This window comes from Alosa sapidissima, chromosome 23 (genome assembly GCF_018492685.1).
Source record: "Alosa sapidissima isolate fAloSap1 chromosome 23, fAloSap1.pri, whole genome shotgun sequence".
Taxonomy (NCBI): domain Eukaryota; kingdom Metazoa; phylum Chordata; class Actinopteri; order Clupeiformes; family Clupeidae; genus Alosa; species Alosa sapidissima.
Window position 1 is genome coordinate 19,801,933 of NC_055979.1, and position 25,000 is coordinate 19,826,932.

A 25,000-nucleotide genomic window follows, 5' to 3' on the forward strand; every position below is an offset into this window, starting at 1 on the left:
TCGCTAGGCAACCTCCTGCTCCAGATGTCTGTGATCATGTGACCTCTAACCTATGACCCTGGGGATGGGAAACAGGCACTGATCTATAAAGAAAGTTGTTTATAGATCAGTGGAAACAGGAGCCACATTAGCTAACCCCCCCCACCACACACACCAACACACACACACACACACATCCTCACCACACAGCATAGTCTAGTCTAGTCTAGTCTAGCCTAGCCAAAGGCCTGAGCAGTTGATTCACTTCAAGTGGGCTGATACTGATACTCCACTCCCAGTGCGTCACCTGGCAACCATCACACTGTGTGTGTGCTTTTAGTGCTAGACCTGCAGAGCTGCTAGTGCCCTGCAGTACCAGCAACGTGCTCCAGGGGGTGCTCCTGTCTCTCACAAGAGCTCTGTCACCAGTTTAACTGAAGTTCTAAAGTTATATCCACATGGAGATAGACAAATAGCTACTATTACATTTTTGTATTTATTTTTTAAAGTCCATCTTATTTATTGTGACTGGTCTTCGTGTCTTGTGAGTAGGTTTGCTGTCATTCGGCTGGCCTCGCTCCTGATTAAAGGCTACACACACACACACATACACGCACACACACACAGACATACATACACACACGCACATGCACAAACACATACATACATATACGCACACACAGACATACATACACACACAAACAAACGTACAGACATACATACACACACACACACACACACACACACACAAACAAACGTACACACACACACATACACAGCTGCACACTGACGCTCACCTGTATCACCTGCTCACCTGTAAATGCATTTCTGTCTTTTCTTACATTCCTTCAGACCAGTGATTTCTCCAGACTAACAGGAAATAAATAAATAAATAATGGTTGATTCACTGTTTTGTGTGTCAGCCGATTTATTTCTCTCTCTGGTGGGTTGGGGCGGAGAGGGGATCCAAATGTTTGATTTCAACTTGTACACATCCACACTGTAGGACTGAACTCTCTCACAGGTATATGTGTGTATGTGAGCAGAGGTGAGTGGAGTTAACGGAACAAACTGGTTGATTTTAGATTTTACATGTCCATGATGTTGAGTGTGTGTGTGTGTGTGTACCCTTTGTGAGCACTCTGTGTCTAAACAACTCAACCCAGGAGAACCAGTGGGCCTTGGAGCCTGCTTCACCTTGCCTACCTCTTCACCTGTCTGACTAGACTCTTGGGGCTGCTTCACCTGTCTGGCTAGACTCTTGGAGCCTGCCTCACCTTGCCTACCTGTTCACCTGCCTGGCTAGACTCTTGGAGCTGCTTCTTGCCCACCTGTTCACCTGCCTGGCTAGACTCTTGGAGCCTTCACCTGCCTGGCTAGACTCTTGGAGCCTTCACCTGCCTGGCTAGAGTCTTGGAGCCTGCTTCACCTGCCTGGCTAGACTCTTGGAGCTGCTTCTTGCCCACCTGTTCACCTGCCTGACTAGACTGCTGCTGAGCTCCATGTCATTCATGATGCACTTGAATCAACCAGACAGAATTCTTATATTTGGCAGTTTTATTTTTTTTTGACAAGACAGAATTCTCACATTTATCTGATTTTTCTTTTTGACTTCAAGCCGTCTTGTGCTCCTGTTAGGACATATTGGACCCTAATGTAACTGCGGGGCATAGTGCAGAATCAGTCTATGAGCAAAGTTCTCTAATTTAACTGCTGGGCATTCTTGAATTTCCCCTTGGGGATCAATAAAGTATCTATCTCTCATAGTGCAGAATCAGTCTATGAGCAGAGTTCTCCTGCATAAGCTAATGGCATCATGTGGCGTGAGAGCTTTTAGTTAACCCACCACTATTTGGTCATGGTATTACATTTGCAAATAGAATTTGCATAGTTATTTAGTGAGCTTTAGTTGGACTTTAAACTTTGCCTTAGCATTTAATTGAGGGTCCACTGACTGAATGCTGTGTGTGTATGACGGAAAGCAAGATGGCGTGTACATACATGTGTGTGACAGAAAGTAAGATAGGAAGTTCATGTGTGTGTGGGACAGAGTTAGACATGGCGCGTCGGTGTGTTCGTGGCTACGCCTTGTTGTATGAGGAGCTGCTGAGGGCTCCTGATTGTCCTCTCCGGATCCAGTCCCGCCGTGTCGACCGCGGAGATGTGCAACAAGCTGTAATGGAGTGAACCGCACACTGGCGCTCCGACAAGGCACTGTGTGTGTGTGTGTGTGTGTGTTTCATAAAGACTATTGCCTCAGCAGGACAGTCGGGTGAGTACATCAGCGCGCGCACAGGTCCAGCTAATCATGCAGCCATCTGCCGCTGATGGAGTTATGGGAGCAAGCGGCCTGATCGGGGTCCGTGATTAAGGAATACAACTCTAATCAGACAAGCTTGAAGCAGGAAGGGAGGAGGGGTTGTCTCCTCCGACCAGCAGACCTCTTCATATTCACCAGACACAAGAGAGACATGTTGGGTTTAAGGTGTTTTTGTTTGTTCTGAAGAGTAGCTTTGTGTGTGAGAGAGAAAACGCGCGTCTCTGCTTCTGAAGGAATCCTCTCCAATCGGCAGGCGTGTCTGTCAGGAGAACGCCAATCGGATCCTCCGAGCGCGCGGGTGTCACCCATGAGAGCGTGCCGAGTCCCTGCACGAGTCTCGTGATCCGGCCCCGAGGCTGCGGGTTGACACGGGGCATTGGCGCGTGGCGGATAGAAGTGACATGCCAACCGAACTGCTCCGCTTCCTCCAGCTCGCGCTGAAGTGGGCCTGTCAGAGCCACGTGTCTCCCTCAGCAAGCTCAGCACAGCTATATCTAGCGCAATATTTAACATACCGACGATCATGTATTTAAATAGTGAAACATACTTTGTATGGACAAACTTAACATACTAAATACATTATTGAATATAACTAAAGACTCAGCTCCGCTGACTCGGCTATGGGGGTCCGGTGTGGTGGCTCCCAATGGCCAGCCAGGGGCTCTGAGGTTGGGGAACGGGGAACGGGCAGCAGGGGTGGGGGTGTAGCGCAGGTCTCTGGTGTTACTGAGTGGTCGCCGTGCAGCTGCTGTCCAGCAGGCGCTTCTGGTCATCCAGAAGGTCGTTGAGGACCACAAAGTGGCACCTTAGAGTCTGAAATAGAGAGAAAACACAACCTGTCTTATCCAGCTGCACAGAGCATACATTTGAAATTGTATTAGACTTGGTTGAAACGTTTTAGTAGCCTCGATCGCGGTTTCCTTATGATGCATACAATCGAATCAAACAAATATACAAATATCAAGTTGTGGAATGCGTTACAGTAGCGTATTAAATCCAGGGAAGGCTACCTGAGCTTCAGGAGGCGAGCTGAACAGCGCACAGGACTCCAGGTTGGGTGTTCTCCCGTTCGGACAGTGTGTCCGGCCCAGCAGGACATCCATTGAGTACACTACGCCTCGGTTAATCTACGAGCACACAATTAAAACTGCGTTTAATCTCCATGACCACACAACAATGCCACAGTGAGCCTTGCATGCGATGCGAAACTGACATTAAGAATTTGTGTTCATCTCAGTAGGATCAACCGTCATCCTGAAACTCACCGTGGTCTGCACGTCCACAACCTTAGTCACTTTGTAGGCGAACTCATCGGTGGAGCGTAGGTTGTAGTAGACTGCTGCGTACACGGCCATCTCTTGCACGAGCTCTGCGTTGGGCCTGGGGAGCAAAACGGACCCGGTGGGAGCCGCGGAGACGCTCACCGCGCAAGTGCAGACGCACAGCAGACTGGAGAAGAGGGTCACAGGGCTCGTCATCGTCAGTACCGGAGCAGGAGGCTGGGTGGCTGAGCTGAAGGCACCTGCGAGTTTTATATACAACCCAAATATGCGGACTAAGGACCACACACCGGCTCCTTCATTTGCTTTATTCTGATAACCTACTTTTGAGTTTGATAAAATGCTTGACAATGGTTATTAACTTCTTATCTGACATTAGCAGTGTTAGAGAGAGACTGATAAGTCACATCAGGCCAGAAGTTATGTCATCGGTCAGTGCTTTAGAAGCTGTTGCAAAGCGCGCAGTCATTACTTTTTTCCCTTCTGAATGCGGTCACCCAGTTGGAACAGTCCGTGCATGGGTAGGTTCAGGTTGACCTACTCCGCTGTTTCTGTATTTGACAAAGATATCAGGCTGCCCACTGCTGACTTCAGCATCCTCTCAGCACAGTTACACTGGACACACTCGTTCCTCACGCACAGGTGAACTCTGTAGGTTAGCTGGAGACCCCCTTAGCACTTACCCATGGGCTTCCCCCCCACCACACACACACACACACACACACACACACACACACACACACACTGTGCACAGTGCTCTCTGCGCCTTAGGTGCTCCAAAACCACTTGGGGTGCAGCACCTAATACTTGATGGGGAAACTCTGATCCGGTTTCTTGACACATCTCTCTGTCTTTGCACTATTCAGTGTTCCCTCAACCTTCCATGAAGAACTACGGAGGCTCTGCTGCGCTGCTGGGACCTTTACTGCAGCAGAATATGTTGCAGTCTTCCTCAGATCTGTGCGTGACACAGTCCTGATTCGGAGCTCTGCAGGCAGCAGCTTCCACCCACTGGCGCTTGGCACCGTCAGTCGAGAGAAACCTAGTATGGACAGGTGTGAGACTGTGTTGGCCTCTCCAAATCATATCAAATGGATTTACCGCAGGTGGACTCCAATCAAAGGTGTAACATCTTAGAGATGGTCAAGAGAAATATGAGGCATCTGAGCTGTGTCATAGCAGAGAGTCTGAAGACTTCTGTCAATGTGTTTTTAAAAATCCAAAAAACAGTTTGCACTTTTGAGTAATATAGTATCATGTGTAAATAGCTGAAGGGGAAATTAATTGATGATTCAACATGGCAACATGTGATCAAAGTGGAAGGGTCTGAATGTTCTCTCTCTTTCTTTCTCTCTCAGAGAGAGAGGTGGGGGAAGTGAGAGAGGGGGGCGTGTGTAAACAGATGAGTAAAGTACTCATTAACCGAGTGATAAATTAAAAGCGCCCGTTTTAAGATTTTATTATTAATTTATAATTTATTTAGGCCTACCTCAGTAATGTGTTAGGCGATAAAGCGGTACTGTTTACCAATTCAGTTCCAAAAGTTTTTAGAGGACAAGCCTTGCTGTCTGCCTACCTAATGAGAATGCAAAGGCAAACCAAACCCAAGTCACCAGAAAGCCTTAATGAACACCTCGAGCCAGCACGCATTGCTTTCTGTGTAGCATGTCCTAATCGGGCATGGTGAGCTGAGCTTTCGTAGAAAACTTTAGACAAGCATCTGTGTGGGCCGAGGAAGCCTTCTCTGCGGGCGTCATAATTGGGTGCTTTTGGCTGCCTGTCAACATCCGTCAAAGCCAAATTGGTCCAAGCGCTGCTGTACTAGCGCCGTTAAATCTGTTTATTTGAGAAGCAACAATTATGTTTCACGGTTTTCAAGAGGCAAGAAATGGTTTTGTAAGGGTCGTCCAGGCGAGTTTGACAGGATTTTTATTTTTGGTTTTAATGAAACGGGCTCTGTTTCCTTCCATAGTCTTGTGAGCACAGCAACAGGGACAGGTCATAAGTTCAGCACCGCGGACAGCAGCCGCGCCGCGCCCGGCCAAAGCAGATGAGGGGGAGCCTCGGATGATGATTTATCCTTTCCCTGACCGAGACATACGCCGTCGAGTCACTCTTCTCAAGCCCAAGCTGAACATGAATGAGAAGCATTCTATAAATGACTGGCCAGGTTGATTTACGAGCTCACAATGCGCAAGGCTATTTTCAGCGGGCCACTCTCCACGTTGGCCACCGTCCAGTGACGCGCACTCGTTTGAACAGGGTGACATCTTTATTCATAAACCTGCGCCCCATTCAGCGGGCTCTGACGTTCGCCCTCTCGGACACGCAGACGAACCCTTCCTGCTTATAAGCTACCTGGACACATTTCCTCTGAGGAACACGTCCGTCTCCAAATCCAGACTGTTGCGCCCAGATGTCATTTCGCGGTGTCTCTCTTCACTCCAGCAAAGCTCGCGCTGTCTACGCCAGTGTGAGTTAAGATTTAACTCTCCAAGGTAAGAAACCATTATCCACTCTATATTTTCAATAATCCATAAACTTTGATTTTAACAATATTATTTTGTCACGAATACGGGCGCAAATAGCTTTACGCACAGCCGGTGTTGACTTGGTGGTGGAACAGCTGGAAATTTGTCAATCATCGAAGGTCCCTCTGCAAGTAGAAAATGAAGAAAAATACGCAGTGACAAATTTACCGTGTAACAGAACTTTCCTCTCGAGAGGATCAAACAGGACCACCCTCCTCTCTTTTCAGACAGTCACATCCTCCCTGCCTCGCGCTCAGGACACTCCGCGCCGATTTCTCAGAGCCCCGTGCGTCTCGATGCCATTCGCTTCCTCGAGGATCCCGGGATTCCAGCGGTGAGTGGACCGGAGGATGGCCATCCATGTGGAAGGACTGGTGGCGATAGTCATCTTCTACCTGCTGATCCTGATCGTGGGAATATGGGCCGCCTGGAAGAACAAGAACTCGGGAGTGGTAGAGGGCACGGATCGGAGCGAGACCATCATGGTCGGGGGGAGAGACATCGGCTTGTTTGTCGGCGGATTTACTATGACAGGTGAGGCGAGCCGAAAAGCCCATGAGCATCATTAGTCGCTCACAACCGGGCAATTTAATGTTGTACAGTTTTAAGATTGCAAGATATATTTTAAACATTTAATTAATTACACGAGTGTCCAATATTTTATCTCAAATATTTCAGTAATTACAAAAATATACAGAAAGGTTCCTCGAGTTCTTATAAAGAAGAGTCTATTAGATGGGCATGTAGATTTTAGACGAAAAATGAAATGCAAATAATTTTAGCCAGTTTCATCTTTCATTTATTTTGCATTTCTTTGCATCACGTTAGTTTGTAATCTAACCTACTGTAGGCCTACAGTTTTTATAATTGTTAATATTTTTATTTAGTATGATGCAAACAACGAGAATATTTTGTTGCGTTTTAATTCAGATCTTTTATTTTTTATATGCGCGTCAAGTTTTGAGATGAATTACAACAAGCCATTACTGCTCATATAAAGTCCTAGGAATATGAAAATAACTACGATCTAGATGACACAATGGCTTTTTTACTCTCTTCGGACAGCGACCTGGGTTGGAGGGGGCTACATCAACGGCACAGCTGAGTATGTGTATCTGCCCGATTACGGCTTAGCTTGGGCACAAGCTCCCTTTGGCTACGCGCTTAGTCTTGTCGTGGGTAAGTGTTGCCAAAGCATTTTTAATCACTTGCATGAATCACACGCAGCAGTTTGCTCAAACTTAGCACGGTATTTCAGGCGCCCGCTGCTCTCTGACACGAGTTTCTTCACCAAGGTGGCCTGTTCTTCGCCAAACCGATGCGCTCCCGTGGTTACGTCACCATGCTCGATCCGTTTCAGCAGATCTACGGGAAAAGGATGGGCGGGCTCCTCTTCATCCCCGCGCTCATGGGCGAGATATTCTGGTCCGCCGCCATCTTATCAGCGCTTGGTGAGAGAGGACGCTTCAGTTTCACTTTGACTGCTGCAGCCCCCTGAGTTTTATATCTGACATCTCACATGCCCAGAGTGAAATAAGTAAAATAATCATTTAAAGTAAAATTATTTCACTGTCTGACCATTGTCACACTCAAGACTCCATTGCATGTTTTCATATTTTATTGAGTATAACAAGATCTTGTCCTCTATATTAGAGAGTGATGAGAGTGTGTGGCCTTGTTCTTATGCCAGGCGCCACCCTGAGCGTGATAATGGACATGAATATCAACATGTCAGTGGTCATCTCAGCCCTCATCGCCATCTTCTACACGCTGGTGGGAGGCCTCTACTCTGTGGCCTACACTGACGTGGTTCAGCTCTTCTGCATCTTTGTGGGCCTGGTAAGTGTGTGTGTGTGTGTGTGTGTGTGTGTGTGTGTGTGTGTGTGTGTGTGTCTTGAAGTTGAAGCTGAAGCTGAGACACTTTTATCCAAAGCAACTTGCACGTGTGTGTGTGTGTGTGTGTGTGTGTGTGTGTGTGGTGGCAGAGCATGTGTTGTGTGTACGTAGTGCCTAAGTGTGTGTGTTATGGCTGTGTGTTTGATTTGTAGTGGATTAGCGTACCCTCAGCGCTGGCCCACCCGGCGGTGTCGGACATCGGTGTGACGGCGCTGCAGAGGGTTCACCAGGCAGCCTGGCTAGGGAGGGTGGACAAGCGAGACATGTGGACGTGGGTCGACAACTTCTGCCTGCTGGTACACACACACACACACACACACACACACACACACACTCACTCACACGCACACATGCATGCACACAGGCACGCACACACACACATACAGACAAACACACACACACACACACAATCTCTCACACACACACACACACACACACAATCTCACACACACACACACACGCACACACACACAATCTCTCTCTCTCACACACACACACACACACACACACACACACACACACACACGCACAATCTCACACACACACATACACACACACACACACACACACACACACACACACACACACACACACACACAATCTCTCTCTCACACACACACACACACACACACACACACATGTATACAGTATGTATGAGTATGTTGTCATATGATACAAGTGATGTGTTTGTCAGTTGTTTGTTTGAGTATTCAAGTCAATGTGTGTGTGGGTGTGTATGTGTATGGGGACATATGTGTGTGTGTGTGTGGGGGGGTTGTCTAGATGCTGGGCGGTATTCCGTGGCAGGTGTATTTCCAGCGTGTACTGTCCGCCTCATCGGCCACCTACGCTCAGGTGCTCTCCTTCCTGGCTGCCTTCGGCTGCCTGGTCATGGCTGTGCCCTCTGTCCTCATCGGAGCCATAGGGGCCTCAACAGGTGAGTGCGCGCGCACACACACATACACACACCCACTCCCATGCACACATGTATACAGACACACACATACACGCATACACACACACAAAAACATACACACACACACACTCCCATGCACACATGTATACACACACACACACACACACACACACACACACACACACACACACGCACGCACGCACGCACGCACACACACACACACACACACACACATATCTACAGGTGTTTCCATCCTAGCTGTTTTGCTTCATAGGAAATCTCTACCTTCAGTGACAGAACACTGTGTGAGTGTGCATGACATTTACATTCATTCATTTAGCGGATGCTGTTATGCAAAGTGACTTACAAGTGAGGAACAACATTCATGTGTGTGTGTGTGTGTGTGTGTGTGTGTGTGTGTGTGTGTGTGTGTGTGTGTGTGGAATAGACGTGTCAATAACAACAGCTGCTCAGCTCTTCATTATGGGGATTAAGCCGCCAAGCAGGCGAAGCCTGTAAATATTACATCTGAGGCAAGCAGGAGGGGACACACACACACACACACACACACACACACACACACACACACACACACACACACACACCTGTAAGTATCAAATCTGAGGCAAGCGGGAGGGGACACACAAATCCTGCTGCTATCTGCATCAAAGTAACATGCACACACACACACACACACACACACACACACACACGCCTGTAAGTATGACATCTGAGACGAACAGGGGGAGCTGCTCTAAGCCTGCCACTCTCTCCATCAAAGTGTTTGGCTTTAGCTGCCACCGGAGCCCAAATGTGACCACATCTGGAGGAACACACTGCTGCTGGTGCAGAGAAACAGATGCCAGGCGGGCACTAGGACCAGGCAGAATGAGTGGGCACAGGGAGTGGGCACTAGGGGCAGGCAGAATGAGTGGGCACAGAGAGTGGGCACTAGGAGCAGGCAGGATAAGTGGGCACAGGGAACGGGCACTAGGACTAGGCAAAATGAGCAGACACAGGGAGCGGGCACTAGGAGCAGGCAGAATGAGTGGGCACAGGGAGCGGGCAGGATGAGCGGGCACAGGGAGCGGGCACTAGGAGCAGGCAGAATGAGTGGGCACAGGGAGCGGCCACTAGGAGCAGGCAGAATGAGTGGGCACAGGGAGCGGGCAGGATGAGCGGGCACAGGGAGCGGGCAGGATGAGTGGGCATTGGGAGCGGGCACAGGGAGCGGGCACAGTGAGGAGGCATTGTGTCTAAAATCAGCACCCTAGGGCTGAGACTGAGTGGGATGTGTGTGTGTGTTTGTCAAGTCAAGTCAAGTCAAGTCAAATTTGACTTCTATAGCACATTTACAGACGGCTGAACTGCACCAAAGTGCTTCACAATAAAGTGCTAATTGCAATAAACAAAGGAATGACCTAAGGCAGGAGGAAAAAAACGAAAAGGGCAACAAGACAATAACTGAAGGAGTTAAAATAATGTAAAGAAAAGAGAACATATAAAAAGGTAGTCAGCGGACACTATGCACTGGCACACAAAAAATGAGACACTAATCAAAGGCAAATGAAAAGAGGCGGGTCTTTAGAGACAGCTGCATGGATGTGGAGGGGGAGGCAGTTCCAGAGACCAGGGGCTGCTACTGCAAAGGCTCTGTCCCCCTTGGCTTTTAGCCTGAACCTGGGCACTTTCAACAGCAGTTGGCCAGCTGACCGTAGTGCTATGGAGGGGATGTGGTGGTGGAGAAGATCAGATAGGTACATGTGTGTGTGTGTGTGTGTGTGTGTGTGTGTGTGTGTGTGTGTGTGTGTGTGTGGATGTGAGTCAGTGAAGCTGAAGTCCATGTCCTTGCTGTGCAGACTGGAACCAGACGTCGTATGGCGCTATTCCCCCGAAAGACAAGAACCAGTCGGACATGATCCTGCCCATCGTGCTGCAGCACCTGTGCCCGTCCTACGTGTCCTTCTTCGGACTGGGCGCCGTGTCCGCAGCCGTCATGTCATCCGCAGACTCCTCTATCCTCTCCGCCAGCTCCATGTTTGCCAGAAACATCTATCAGCTTGCCTTCCGCCAGTCAGTGAGTACCACTACGACCAACACCAACACCAACACCAACACCAGCACCAGCACCTACACCAACACCAACACCTACACCAACACCTACACCAACACTAGCACCTACACCAACACCAACACCTACACTAACACCTGCACTGACAATAACACCAACACCAACACCAACACCAACACTAGCACCTACACCAGGACCAACACCAACATTAGCACCTGACAGTAACACCAACACCAACACCTGCATTAACACCTGCATTAACACTTACACTGATACGTACAGTAACACCTACACCAACACTAACATTAACTGGAGTGTCTGTTGGGCCTCTGTATGAACAGATTATTCCATGTTTTTTGTGCCTGTGTGTGTATGTTTGTTTGCCTGTGTGTGTGTGTGTGTGTGTGTGTGTCTGTGCGTGTGTGTGCTTGTGTGCATGCGTGCGTGCGTGCGTGCGTGTGCGTGTGTGTGTTACACAGGCGTCCGACCGTGAGATCGTGTGGGTGATGCGGATCACCATCTTTGTGTTTGGTGCGTTGGCGACGACGATGGCATTGCTGACCGGCACGGTGTACGGCTTGTGGTACCTGAGCTCCGACCTGGTCTACGTGATCATCTTCCCGCAGCTGCTGTGCGTGCTGTTCGTGCGTGGCACCAACACCTACGGCTCGGTGGCCGCCTACGTTTTCGGCCTGCTGCTGCGCATCGGTGGCGGGGAGCCCTACCTCAAGCTACCCGCCTTCATCCACTACCCGGGCTGCTACGTGAACGACGAGGGCATTCTGGTCCAGAAGTTCCCCTTCAAGACCGTGTCCATGCTGGCCTCGCTACTGGGGAACGTGCTGTTCTCCCACCTGGCCAAGTACCTGTTTGAGAGCGGGAAGCTGTCCGCCAAGTACGATGTGCTGGACGCCGTGATGTCCAAGCACAGCGAGGAGATCATGGACAAGACCACGCTGGTCAACCGCAACGTCATCGGCCTGTCAGAGCTGGCGCCGGTAAAGCCCCGCCTCAGTGTCACGCTGGCCGCCACCTTCACCCGCAAGGAGACGCTGACCGAGGAGGATGACGACTCCAGCCCCGACTCGCCCCACAGCCTCAAGAACGAGTGACCACACACACACACACACACACACACACACACGTGTCCCATCCACACCCTGAAAACTAACACACAACTCACACATACATATAAAGAAACACGAAGGTGGATGATTCCAGCTCCAACTCTCCCCTGTACACACACACACACACACACACACACACACACACACACACACAGACACACACACACACACACAACCTTCTCACTCTGGACTCAGAGAAGGAAGTGCAATCCGGGGCTGTGAAGTGGACTGCAGTGTGAGATCATCACGTTTGGATCCTCAGCTATGTGTGTGTGGAGCGTGGAGTGTGTTCTCCAACATTACTGTGGCAGGGTCATGCATCTGTGTATTTGTGTGAAGTGGATTCTCTATCGGTACTACTGCAGCTGGTGTGTGTGTGTGTGTGTGTGTGTGTGTGTGTGTGTGTGTGAGGGTGGATTATGTTCTCCTTCGGGACTGCTACAGCTCGAAGGTTGTATGTGTAAGTGTACATGATATGTGTGTGTGTGTGTGTGTGTGTGTGATCTACTGGAGATGGATTGGTTTGGAGTGGACTTGGATTTGTCAATCATCTTCACTGTGCGTGGTGAGTACAACCTCTGAATGACCTTTTGCTCAGGAAGTAGAGGTCAGCACAGATACAGTAGCTGCTGGGAAGTGTAGTTCAGTTGGTAGCTGAGAAGTGCAATAATGATATGGATGCGTGCTTGACCTTGTGTGTGTGCCGCAGTGAGGCAGGAAGTGAGGTCATTGAATCATTAAATGTTTCTGAAGGCTGACCCGAGATCAGCCAGCTGCTCAGACCTGTAGTCACATCGATGAAGTTGCGACTAGAGACTAACTAGTACTACTGCACTCTATAGAGTTACTACTGAGCCAAAACTCTTGTTGCCAAATGGTCACTCTCTTATCAGCCAGTGTGTGTGTGTGTGTGTGTGTGTGTGTGTGTGCGTATGTTAAAAGGTCTCTCTATAGTATACTCCTCTGTTTCCACAATCACTCTGGAACCCAACAGTAAGCTTCTGTAGTCTGTCCTCCTCTGTGTGTGTGTGTGTGTGTGTGTGTGTGTGTGTGTGTGTGTGTGTGTGTGTGTGTGTGTATGTGTGGGTGTGTAAGGAACTGTCCTCTGCTTTAGCACTAGTGCTTGTGTAAAAGCCTTAACTCTGCTCATCTCCAGGACGGGCTACGCAGAGAGCCCCAGGATAGCGTGTGAAAAGTCTCCCCACGGCATTGTGGGATAGCTCTACCCATGGCATTTTTGGATAGGTCTACCCATGGTCTTTTGGGATAGGTCTACCCACAGCATTATGGGATAGGTCTACCCACGGCATTGTGGGATAGGTCTACCCAAAGGCATTGTGGGATAGGTCTATCCATGGCATTTTGGGATAGGTCTACCCATGGCATTGTGAGATAGGTCCAATGTTGGCTAGTGTGGATTAAGTGGCCCCTGCAAATTCATCTCCTGTATCAGATGTAGTTCTTAGGGGACTGAGTTCAGTTCCTGTAGTTCTAGATGTAGTTGTAGTTCTGGTCTCCGTACCTGGCTCCCAGCAGGACTTGTACTGGTTCAGTGTCTGTGGCTCTCTCTTAGTGTTGCTGTGATGTGTATATTTATGTATATTTATATTTGTATAAATATAGAAAATGCAAACAACATTTACATGTGCAGGTAGGAAACAAATCGTTCATGTTAATAAGCAACAGCTGCTAACATCTATTTATTTATAAATGATGTTGTAAAGATATAAAAATGTACCGTAATTGCCGTAAATAAATAGTCTTATTTAACATATTCAGAGCTGTGTTGGGACATGTTTGCTATCTGCTTGGTGTGTGTGTTGGAGTTGTGTGTTGCTGGACGAGTGTTCTTAAGTATGAGTTGTGTCGTTACGAAGGGCTGCCGTGCGATGGCTGGGCTTTTAAGAGCCCATTTCATCATGGCCACACACACACACACACACACACACACACACACACACACACATACACTTCCTAGTGCACTGCCCTTTCAGATCATCATGGCCGCTCTGGGCTCTTAAGAGCGAAGCCATTGTCGTCATCATGGCGGCTTTGTTGCGGCTCTTTGTCGCGGCGTGTGTGTGGCGGCCACGGGACGGACTGCAGCGCTTTCAGAGGCAGCGGCGCGTGTCCGAAAACGTGACGGCTCTCCTGACGTCAGCTGGCGCCCGACCATCCGCCCAATGTCACGACGAAGAGTCATCCGCTATAAATAGCTTGCCAGTATTTACATTACGCTAAGTGCTCCGCCTGGGCTGGACTGGGCCGATGGGGGGGCGCGGTTGCGGGGTTGGTGTTGGTCTTGGGTGCGTTACTACTGGTCTTCAGCGAGGCCACACCTTAAGGGTGTGTGTGTGTGTGTGACGCTTGTCCTGGCATGTCCTCCACTGTGCCCTTGTTCCCCCAAACTCAATCCCATTAGCGGCCGCCCCACCCCTCCCCACACCACCACCCACCCCCCGCCCCCCACCCAGGCCGCAGAGTGCTCTCGTCATAATGAAGAATCATGGAGAAACCTGACAGTCAGCCAAAACTACGCTCTCGCAATCCCAGCCTATCAGAGCCCAGCGCACTCCACACCCAGCCAATCACAGCCCGGCGAACCTCAAACCCAGCCCATTTCATCCATGGATACCCAATGCCCAGCCAAGGCTGGATCTGCGGATCTCAAACTCAGCCATTCACAACCCTACATATTCACATCCAGCCAATCCCAGCCCTGCGCAATGAGACGTGCTTTTCAGTCCCTCAGAAGTTGGGGGAACAAAGCAGGCCCAGATCCATTCCAGCGGGAAGTTAAAGATACACACACGTGTGTGTGTGTGTGTGTGTGTGTGTGTGTGTGTATGTGTCAGGGCTGAGTACAGGAATCTTTATGGAAGCAGACAGGTGTAATCAGATTGCCCCCCCCTTCAGTCCTGGGAGTCTAATGGAGCTTCTGGGAAGTAAAGTGAGTTTCCTGTGTGTGTGTGTGTGTGTGTGTGTGTGTGTGACCTGAGGAGCAAAGTGCTGTGATCAGATCATCTAGCTGGTCATCAGCCCATCAGAATGTGGCGCAGAACATCAGCCTGTATCAGCACATCAGACCAGATCCTGATGGCACTGGACACACATGTGTGGTGTGTGTGTGTGAGTGTGTGTGTGTGTGTACCTTTGGTTATGGCTGGAACAATGTGAAGTGTGTGTGTGTGTGTGTGTGTGTGTGTGTGTGTGTGTGTGGGTAGGTGGGTGTGGTTATGGCTGGAACAATGTGAAGTGTGTGTGTGTGTGTGTGTGTGGGTAGGTGGGTGTGGTTATGGCTCGAACAATGTGAAGTGTGTGTGTGTGTGTGTGTGGGTAGGTGGGTAGGTGGGTGTGGTTATGGCTGGATCAATGTGAAGTGGGTGTGTGTGTGTGTGTGTGTGTGTGTGTGGGGGTAGGTGGGTGTGGTTATGGCTGGATCAATGTGAAGTGTGTGTGTGAGTGAGTGTGGTAGAGAGAGCTTCCCTCCCCAGGGGCCAATAAAGGTATTAGAGCAACAACCCCTCAGGGAGCCCTACAGCCCTATAGCCTCTCTTTTATTCTCTCTCTCTCTCTCTCTCATTGCTCTTATTCTCTCTCTCATCACTCTTATTCTCTCTCTTTTTCTCATCGCTCTTATTCTCTCTCTCTCTCCTTGTCACTGTTATTCTCTCTCATTCTCTCCTCATCACTCTTATTCTCTCTCTTAAAACGAGGTAGTTTGGAAGGCAGACAGGAAAAGAAAGTTGGTTGCCTTGTTGCCTTGTATCCCTGTTAGGTATCTTATAAGACAAACGTTTTTCCTGTTTTGAAACAGAGCCCATATCTCCATCTCCATTCTCATTCTCGTTCTCTTTCTCCTTCTTTCTGTCGTTCTCTCTCCATCTCTTCTTCTCTCCTCCATGGCAGCTCTGTGTTTCAACCTTCAGCCTTCTGCTACAGGTATCTGCTGATATCTCCTCTAGAGCAAACAGCTGCATTGTAGATCCATATACAATCATTTAATGTATACAGCTGCATTGTAGATCCATATACAATCACATAATATACGGCTGCATTCTAGATCCATATACAATCATTTAATGTATACAGCTGCATTGTAGATCCATATACAATCACATAATATACGGCTGCATTCTAGATCCATATACAATCATTTAATGTATACAGCTGCATTGTAGATCCATATACAATCACATAAAATACAGCTGCATTCTAGATCCATATGCAATCACTTAATGTATACAGCTACATTCCAGATCCATATACAATCACATAATGTACAGCTGCATTCTAGATCCGATCCATATACAATCACATAATGTATACAACTGCATTCTAGATCCATATACAAACACTTAATGTATACAGCTACATTCTAGATCCATATACGTAAGGGATAATGTATAGAACGCCGGTCATTGTCCCTTCGGTCATTGTCCCTTCAGGGCGGAACAAGACCCCTCCGCTGCGCGTCGGGGTCCGGTTCGCCCTGTCGGGACCTATCTCCCGACAATGACCGTCGTTCTATACATTATCCCGCTTATTACACGGCTACTTACCAAAACGACACAATAAACTCCCCACGATATGACTCTTTAGCCTACATAGCCTAGGCTATATCCTATTTGTTACCGTTTCATCATGGCTTTTGCTGAGAAACAAATAGTTCGCAACAAAACACGCTGAACTTGAATCAAACATTCTTTAGAACACAGCTGATCAACCGCCTGCTTTCACTTTTGAATGAAGTTCCAATCCTTGCGTAGTGATATGAAAGAATTGACTTAGAAGCACAAAGCCCATTTTCCTTGACAGCGGTCTGTTATACTTAGCAACGGTCTGTTATTCAGAATTAGCAGACCGCCGAACGTTGGGAAGGCCCATTTAAAGGAGAATTCCGGTGTGATATTGACCTAAAGTGTATTGAAACATGATACAGAGTGTGAACGTATGTCTCATAGCCCATCTCGACTTGTCCCCTGCACTCCAAAATCTGGCGCTAGTTAGCCGATGCTACCAACAACTTTTTCAGTAGTGGTGCTTCGGCATCGGGCTAGCCATGCAAATAAATCACTGTTTTACACCCATTTACGAGGCTCAATGTATCTCCACACTTCATTGGTAGACTTCCTAGGGCCCTGACATTTAAAACGAGACATTGAGAACTTTGAAAAAGCACTGGTAGTTTACTTACAAGACGATTTATACAGACAGTATCTTCACGAAGTTTAACATTTGCAGCCATCTTGAATTTAGTCACGATAAGTCGAGCAACGAGTAAGAATGAACAGGTATGATAAGGGATCAGATTCCAAAAATAATTCAGTGGAAATGCATGGATTCCAGTTTCTTCCAGTAGCAGCAACTGGAATCCATGCATTTCCACTGAATTATTTTTGGAATCTGATCCCTTATCTTAACTGTTCATTCTTACTCGTTGCTCGACTTATCGTGACTAAATTCAAGATGGCTGCAAACGCTAAACTTCGTGAAGATACTGTCTGTATAAATCGTCTTGTAAGTAAACTACCAGTGCTTTTTCAAAGTTCTCAATGTCTCGTTTTAAATGTCAGGGCCCTCGGAAGTCTACCAATGAAGTGTGGAGATACATTGAGCCTCGTAAATGGGTGTAAAACAGTGATTTATTTGCATGGCTAGCCCGATGCCGAAGCACCACTATTGAAAAAGATGTTGGTAGCATCGGCTAACTAGCGCCAGATTTTGGAGTGCAGGGGACAAGCCGAGATGGGCTATGAGACATACGTTCACACTCGGTATCATGTTTCGATACACTTTAGGTCAATATCACACCGGAATTCTCCTTTAAGTGAATGGAGCATTATGCAGCACTATGAAGAGCCGTGTAATAAAATCACATAATGTATACAGCTGCATTCTAGATCCATATACAATCACAAAATGTGTACAACTGCATTCTAGATCCATATACAATCACATAATGTATACAGCTGCATTCTAGATCTATATACAATCACATAATGCAGAGCCATATAAAGGTACCTTTATATGGCTCTGACATAATGTATACAGCTGCATTCTAGATCCATATACACTTACAGTTATTCCATAATTTATGATTCCATCATGTTCTCTATGTAATCAACATAATGTTCTAGCCAGGGGTTCTCAAACTTTATGGTTCCAAGAACCCCATGTGGGGAGAACAATTTCAATGGACCACATAATAATCATAAACTTAAGCATATGCCATTTGTATTCTCTGAAATTGGCCCAGGTTCACTACCCCATGTCTTCTGGTAGGTATGTAACTTGGTTTTTGGCAACTTTGTTTTGCATCACTTGGTGACGTGGACTGACTCTCTCCACAGTCTATCAGCTAGCAGGCAAATGCGTTCTTTGTGACCTTTGTGAGTCAAGTGATTCAGGTTAAATGTTAAATCTGTCTGAAAGTAATGAAAATACCCATCTGATGATAAGAAGGTTACTTCATTAAAGACTTAAAAATAATTTTGCCAATAAATTGTACATTGGATATGGGCCTGTAATTGTTAAGCATGGAAGACCCTCTGTCACTTAAGTGCAGACATAAACAACCTGTAACTCATTTGATTTTTAATTTACTACCAGTTACTATTTCATGCATCAATCTGTTATTCTGTGTGTGTGTGTGTGTGTGTGTGTGTGTGTGTGTGTGTGTGTGTGTGTGTAAGGGTTTCCCTGGTCTGTCCAATGCATTTATTTGGCTGAGCACAGTGAACACAAATGTCCCCACTTTAGCTGTGTCTCCAACTAGAACAGTGTGCAAAGACCACGTGGGGCAGCCACACACACACACACACACACACACACACACACACATGCAAACACACACACACACACACACACACACACACACACACACACACACATGCATACAAACGCACACAAACACACACACATACAGATCCGTCTTTAGTTCACTGCCTCAGTGAGTGTGTGCTCTGTGCTTCAGACATAATAATTCACAACAGAGACAGAAGAGCGTTTCTTACTTTGAGTAATGTCTCCATGCTCATGTGCACACACACACACACACACACACACACACACACACACACACACAGGTGAAAAGACCAGCAGTATTTCTCTGTTTTATTTCTTTCTTTTTCCTTTCATGCTCTGCTTCTTCATTTCTCTTTTCCTCTCCCATCCTCCCCCTCCCACGCTCCCTCCTTCTCTCCCCCTCCCTTTCTGCCTCTCTCTCCCTCCCTCCCTCCCTCCCTCTGCCTCTCTCTCTCTCTCCCTCCCTCTGCCTCTCTCTCTCCCTCCCTCCCTCCCTCTACCTCTCTCTCTCTCTCTCTCTCTCTCTCTCTGCTGTGATTATCTCATCTGGGCTGTGTCCCAGCCGGGGAGGCGACTCAGGACTATTTATGTGTTCCTTAAGTGATGTCCCCTGTAATGAAATTAGAAGCCATCTAATTGAGAAATGGAAGGAGAGAGAGAGAGAGAGAGAGACGGCAGAGAGGTGGAGGGGACAGGGAAAGGGGGGTACTTTCTCTCTCTATCTCTCTCTCTCGCTCTCTCTCTCACACACACACACACACACACACACACACACACACACACACACTGTTAGAGAGGCAGCCTTAAAAATTGGAATAAATGCCTGACTGTGTGTTTCTTTTCACCACACATACACCATACATGTGCGTCTCTCTCTCTCTCTCTCTCTCTCTCTGTGTGTGTGTGTGTGTGTGTGTGTGTGTGTGTGTGTGATGTTAGGGAGAGGGGCAGGGAGGGATACATAAGAGCAACAGACAGATAAAAGAAAAAGCAGGAGCGAGAGAGAGAGGGAGAGAGAGAGAGAGAGAGAGAGAGAGTGTGTGTGTTCAGACTATCGTATAAATCACTTAGAGGAAGAAAACTCAAAGACCCACACACACACACACTCATCGCCTCCCTCTCTTCTCTCTCACACACACACACACACACACACACACACACACACCATTCTCTCTCTCTCTCTTTACAATTAAGCAGAAGCACAAGCTCATGCACTCACACACACCACACACACACACACACACACACACACACACCGCACACACACAAAGATGTATACACACAGATAAAGTAAACACACATGCACACACACACTTTCACATGCACACTTCTACCCTCAACCCGCCAACACACACACACACACACACACGCACACACACATACACACACACACACGTGCAGGGAAATGCACTCAACCAGCTACAGGCAGTGGGTAGGCAGGCTGTCACACACACACACACACATACACACAAAATCAGTCAACCCTTCTGTGTCCTGAACACAAAGACAGGCCCTGAGGGGAACAAGCTGGTCCAACTGTCACTATTCAACGCACACACACACTTACACATAAAGACACACACACACACACACACACACACACTCATGGGCCACTACAGAAACTGTGTCTGGGGGGTTGAGTACACCAGTCAAGTCAAAGACAGAGATATACCACCCCCCCCCCCCCCACACACACACACACACACACACACACAGACACACACATTTTCAAAAACACACTTACTCATACGAGTACCGTACATATGAGAAGATAAGTGAGAAAGACCTTTATGATTTTGTGTATATATACAGTACAGTATATATATATATACATATTTTATTATATATATATATTATTTTATTTATATATATATATTTAGGATATATTATAATAGGATATATTATAATTATTATATATCCTATATTGGTATAGTATATATAATAATTATTTATCATTGTGTGTATGTCCTACAGGAACTAGTTCCTGCTAGTTGTATAGTGTTATAGAGTGTGTATAGATGTGCTGTGTGTGTGTGTGTGTGTGTGTGTGTGTGTGTGAGTGTACACATGAGTGAGTAATGGATGTGCGTGTGTGTGTGTGTGTGTGTGTGTGTGTGTGTGTGTGTACAGTCTAGTCCTTCCTGCTCATCAGTATGCTGGTGGCTGGGTGAGATGGGTTGGACTGGGAGCCAGCGGATCCATTAGGTCTGATTGGAAACGGCATCCTCCTGAGAGAAGGTGACCGACTCCACCAATCACAGCTCTCCGCTCTGGGACGGGGAGGCGGCCTCCACAGCTATGAATGGGCAGGGTCACAGGAGTCATTACAATTGCAGGGAGGAGTGAGCGTCCTTGAGGTAGAGTGGACGTGTGTGTATGTGTGTGTGTGTGTGTGTGTGTGTGTGTGTGTGTGTGTGTGTGTGTGTGTGTGCGTGCGTGCGTGCGTGCATGCATGCGTGTGCTTGCATGCATGTGTGTGTGTGTGTGTGTGTGTGTGTGTGTGTGTGGTTCTATTGGACAAGGGTCATGTCACTCATGGATGCTTGAGTCAGCTTGACTTGTCATTCCTCTCTTTCATGTGACAGAGCCCCGCCCCAATGGATGACATATGAACACATCTTTCCCACTGATAAAAGGAAGGCAGTGTTAGCCAGAGTTCCTAAATGTTTACTCTTCTGTCATTAGGGACATGCTATATATACACGTCGTTAGATCGGTTAGATTCTCCATAATTCAATCGTTCAGTTTTTTTTTTTTCAGAAACCATAGGCACCAAAGTAGGCTACGATCAAATTCATTCAGATTTACCAGCATCGTAAAGAGAGGCAAAAGAAAGTGGTGAAAGTGGTGTCCATTTCTTGATTTTATAAATTCCTTTAGTCTCCGCTGGTCCAAATAATCAATTTGTTAATTATAAAAAGTCAAGTTGTGAATGTTGTTATGTCAAATCCTGTTAGTATGATAAAGACTCTGCCTCTTGAATATGGCAAATATTCATACTACTAAATAATCAATTTGATAGTACCGGTACTTTTCATCTTTGCTGAGCAAGTTTTATGTGAAAACAGATTGAGAATAAAGCAAATAAAACCCTGGACTATTAATCAAGGTTTTATGGTAATGACCTGTTAGTATTATAAATCAGTCAGCATTAGTTGATTTTAGCAACTGGAAATGTATATATGATACAAAATGTGTGTGTGTGTGTGTGTGTGTGTGTGTGTTATATGATACAAATTTAGTAAATAAGATCAAAAAACAGATCAAATAAACCAAAGGTTTGTTGTGATTTTTTGCATTTTGGCAAAATCCCCCAGCTAGAGCTCAGGAGCGGTGATCAGGTGAGGAGCTTAGGAGCGGTGATCAGGTGAGGAGCTTAGGAGCGGTGATCAGGGGAGGAGCTTAGGAGCGGTGATCAGGTGAGGAGCTCAGGAGCGGTGATCAGGTGAGGAGGTGGAGAGTTTAGGAGCGGTGATTAGGGGAGGAGCTTAGGAGCGGTGATCAGGTGAGGAGCTTAGGAGCGGTGATCAGGGGAGGAGCTCAGGAGCGGTGATCAGGTGAGGAGCTTAGGAGCGGTGATCAGGGGAGGAGCTTAGGAGCGGTGATCAGGTGAGGAGCTCAGGAGCGGTGATCAGGGGAGGAGGTGGAGAGTTTAGGAGCGGTGATCAGGGGAGGAGGTGGAGAGTTTAGGAGCGGTGATTAGGGGAGGAGCTTAGGAGCGGTGATCAGGTGAGGAGCTTAGGAGCGGTGATCAGGGGAGGAGCTCAGGAGCGGTGATCAGGTGAGGAGCTTAGGAGCGGTGATCAGGTGAGGAGCTCAGGAGCGGTGATCAGGTGAGGAGCTCAGGAGCGGTGATCAGAGGAGGAGGTGGAGAGTTTAGGAGCGGTGATCAGGGGAGGAGGTGGAGAGTTTAGGAGCGGTGATCAGGGGAGGAGGTGGAGAGTTTAGGAGTGGTGATCAGGGGAGGAGGTGGAGAGTTTAGGAGCGGTGATCAGGTGAGGAGGTGGAGAGTTTAGGAGCGGTGATTAGGGGAGGAGGTGGAGAACTGTGATGAGACGAGTTCAAACTGAACAGGAGAGAGCAGAAAAGAGAGGGACAAAAGGGCCAATCATTTCCCAGAAAAAGTTTATTAATCACTCATGATTTCTTAAGTAACATAAGGAGCTAGTTTGCTAGCTTAGCATAAATACCTCGGCTCCATCATCAACCACCAACTGACGTTCAAAAATAACACTGAACGGATCATCAGGAAATGTCAATAACACCTTTACTTTCTCTGAAAGCCGGCTGCAAGTTGACAAGTCCATCTTACAATCTTTTTACAACTGCTTTATACAATCCACGCTCACCGTCAGCATCCTGGCATGGTTTGGCTCCCTGAGTGAGCTGAACAAAGGGCCTCTCAACAGTCACCAGAATGAGCACCAAAATCATTGGACAACTACAGACCACCCCAATGCAGCCCTATTTAAAGGACCATTATGTAGGAAATAATGGAAAATAAATTGTAACCATTCCAAAAATGATCACAATATGTTGTCAGAGAGTAAGGAAACACGATGAATTAAAGTAATGGCTTATTTGACAACATTAATATAACCTTAATATAACCTGTTAAACCCCGTAAAACCCATGAAAAAAAATGAGTTACAGGGCGGAATCTCTTGGAATGTTCGTTTATGTTTTGAACTATTAATTCTAGAATAGCGTATTAATAATGGGCTGGCGTGTCCTCCTATTTGTGTTGCCAAATTAGCAAAGGCAAACTGTCAACTTGCTGTCAGTTGTAGTCATGAACGCCTACGAGAGGCAGGCAAATTTCTAAAATTAAAACAAGAAACAAATTAAGTGGACATCGGAGGAGCTTCCTGAGATGGCAACGTCTTCGTCAAACGAAGAATATCAAGTCTGACGCAGAGCTGGCCATATTTCTCCACGACAGGTAGCCTAGGCTAAACTTCATCTGCATTGATAACTTCAGCTAATTATGTTACGTTGGTTAGATAGGTATTTTTTGTTTTCACTGTTTCCGTAATGTGTGGGTCATGGCTGGAGAAATGTTAAAGCAGCTGCAGGTCAACTAACGTTAGCTAAGTCTTCATTACATCTGGCAAACCAGAAGAGGCTCGCGTCTGGTAGTCTTGAGAACGTTCACCAGTGTTTTGATTCTGGCCTACAGAACGTTCGGTAACAATCCTACAAATCGCTCCTTTAAGAAGCAAGCCATCAGGAAGAGCAGACTCATAACATCCGACTCCACTCACAACCTCCATGCCCAATACAAACTATTACCCTCTGGGAGGAGATTCCGGTCCTTACCCCTAAAATCCAAGAAAGCCATGGTCACCTTTGTGCCAACATCCATAAAACTGCTGATCAACACTCCCCACACACACTAACTAAGCTTTTAACTTATTTATCATTTTAGATAATTGTTTATGTTGCTTTTAGATTGCTCTTAGAGTGTGGAATGCATGTGTGTATATATACTTATGCCTAACCACAAATGAAGCTCCCTCACACAGAAAATACAGTTCCCTTGACTTGACTAGCTTGCTCATATGGAGTGACCACCCAAAAAATGTCAATAACACATTTGAAACACTATTGGGATTTAACAAATGACATTTATTTTTACATTAATAATTTACATTACATTAATTATTTTCATATGTATGTTTGCCTTTCATTGACAGAACAGCAGAAGAGCAGACCGGAAATTAATGGGAGAGAGAGAGGAGCGGTGAGTTCGGGAAATGACCTCAGGCCAGATTTGAAACTGCGTGTCCAAGGGCTGAACGCGGACGCTACAGCTACTGATAGATGGAGCAGCCGCCAACCTAGTGGCAATGCTGCATAACTGCAGCTGCTACACAGAACACAATAAAATGGACAGAAATATCAATCCATGTGTGCAAGACCCCCCCCATACACACACACACACACACACACTCCTTAGCCAAAACAGATATAGGCCCCCATCCCACCACAACCCCTTAGCCTCCTCAGAAGATCTAGCAATTCACTTGGGACCACTTGGTGACAACAAACACATGGACAACTGAAATGATTT

The 25,000-nt window shown here is 47.1% G+C and overlaps 2 protein-coding genes across 4 annotated transcripts in view; both read left to right on the forward strand.

Annotated features, from left to right (window-relative positions):
• arl6 (ADP-ribosylation factor-like 6) overlaps positions 1–887 on the forward strand; it is a 5,919-nt gene extending 5,032 nt beyond the window's left edge. For both annotated transcript variants that reach the window (XM_042080534.1, XM_042080535.1), the window contains exon 8: positions 1–887. This exon is cut by the window's left edge and continues 83 nt beyond it. The gene's annotated coding sequence lies outside the window, so the exon portion shown is untranslated.
• Positions 888–5,904: 5,017 nt separating this feature from the next.
• The window catches only part of slc5a7a (solute carrier family 5 member 7a), a 22,597-nt gene continuing 3,501 nt past the window's right edge, over positions 5,905–25,000 (forward strand). The window contains exons 1-9 of one of the 2 annotated variants that reach the window (XR_006026763.1): positions 5,905–6,077; positions 6,338–6,644; positions 7,176–7,289; positions 7,406–7,561; positions 7,801–7,949; positions 8,159–8,302; positions 8,790–8,943; positions 10,782–10,999; positions 11,473–12,619. Coding sequence is in view for 1 of the 2 variants with exons in the window: in XM_042080532.1 (XP_041936466.1) it covers positions 6,461–6,644; positions 7,176–7,289; positions 7,406–7,561; positions 7,801–7,949; positions 8,159–8,302; positions 8,790–8,943; positions 10,782–10,999; positions 11,473–12,105 (1,752 nt within the window). In the remaining variant the exon portion in view is untranslated. Of the gene's footprint in view, positions 6,078–6,337; positions 6,645–7,175; positions 7,290–7,405; positions 7,562–7,800; positions 7,950–8,158; positions 8,303–8,789; positions 8,944–10,781; positions 11,000–11,472; positions 13,853–25,000 lie in introns of those variants that run through there. The other variant, XM_042080532.1, reaches the window with a different exon arrangement.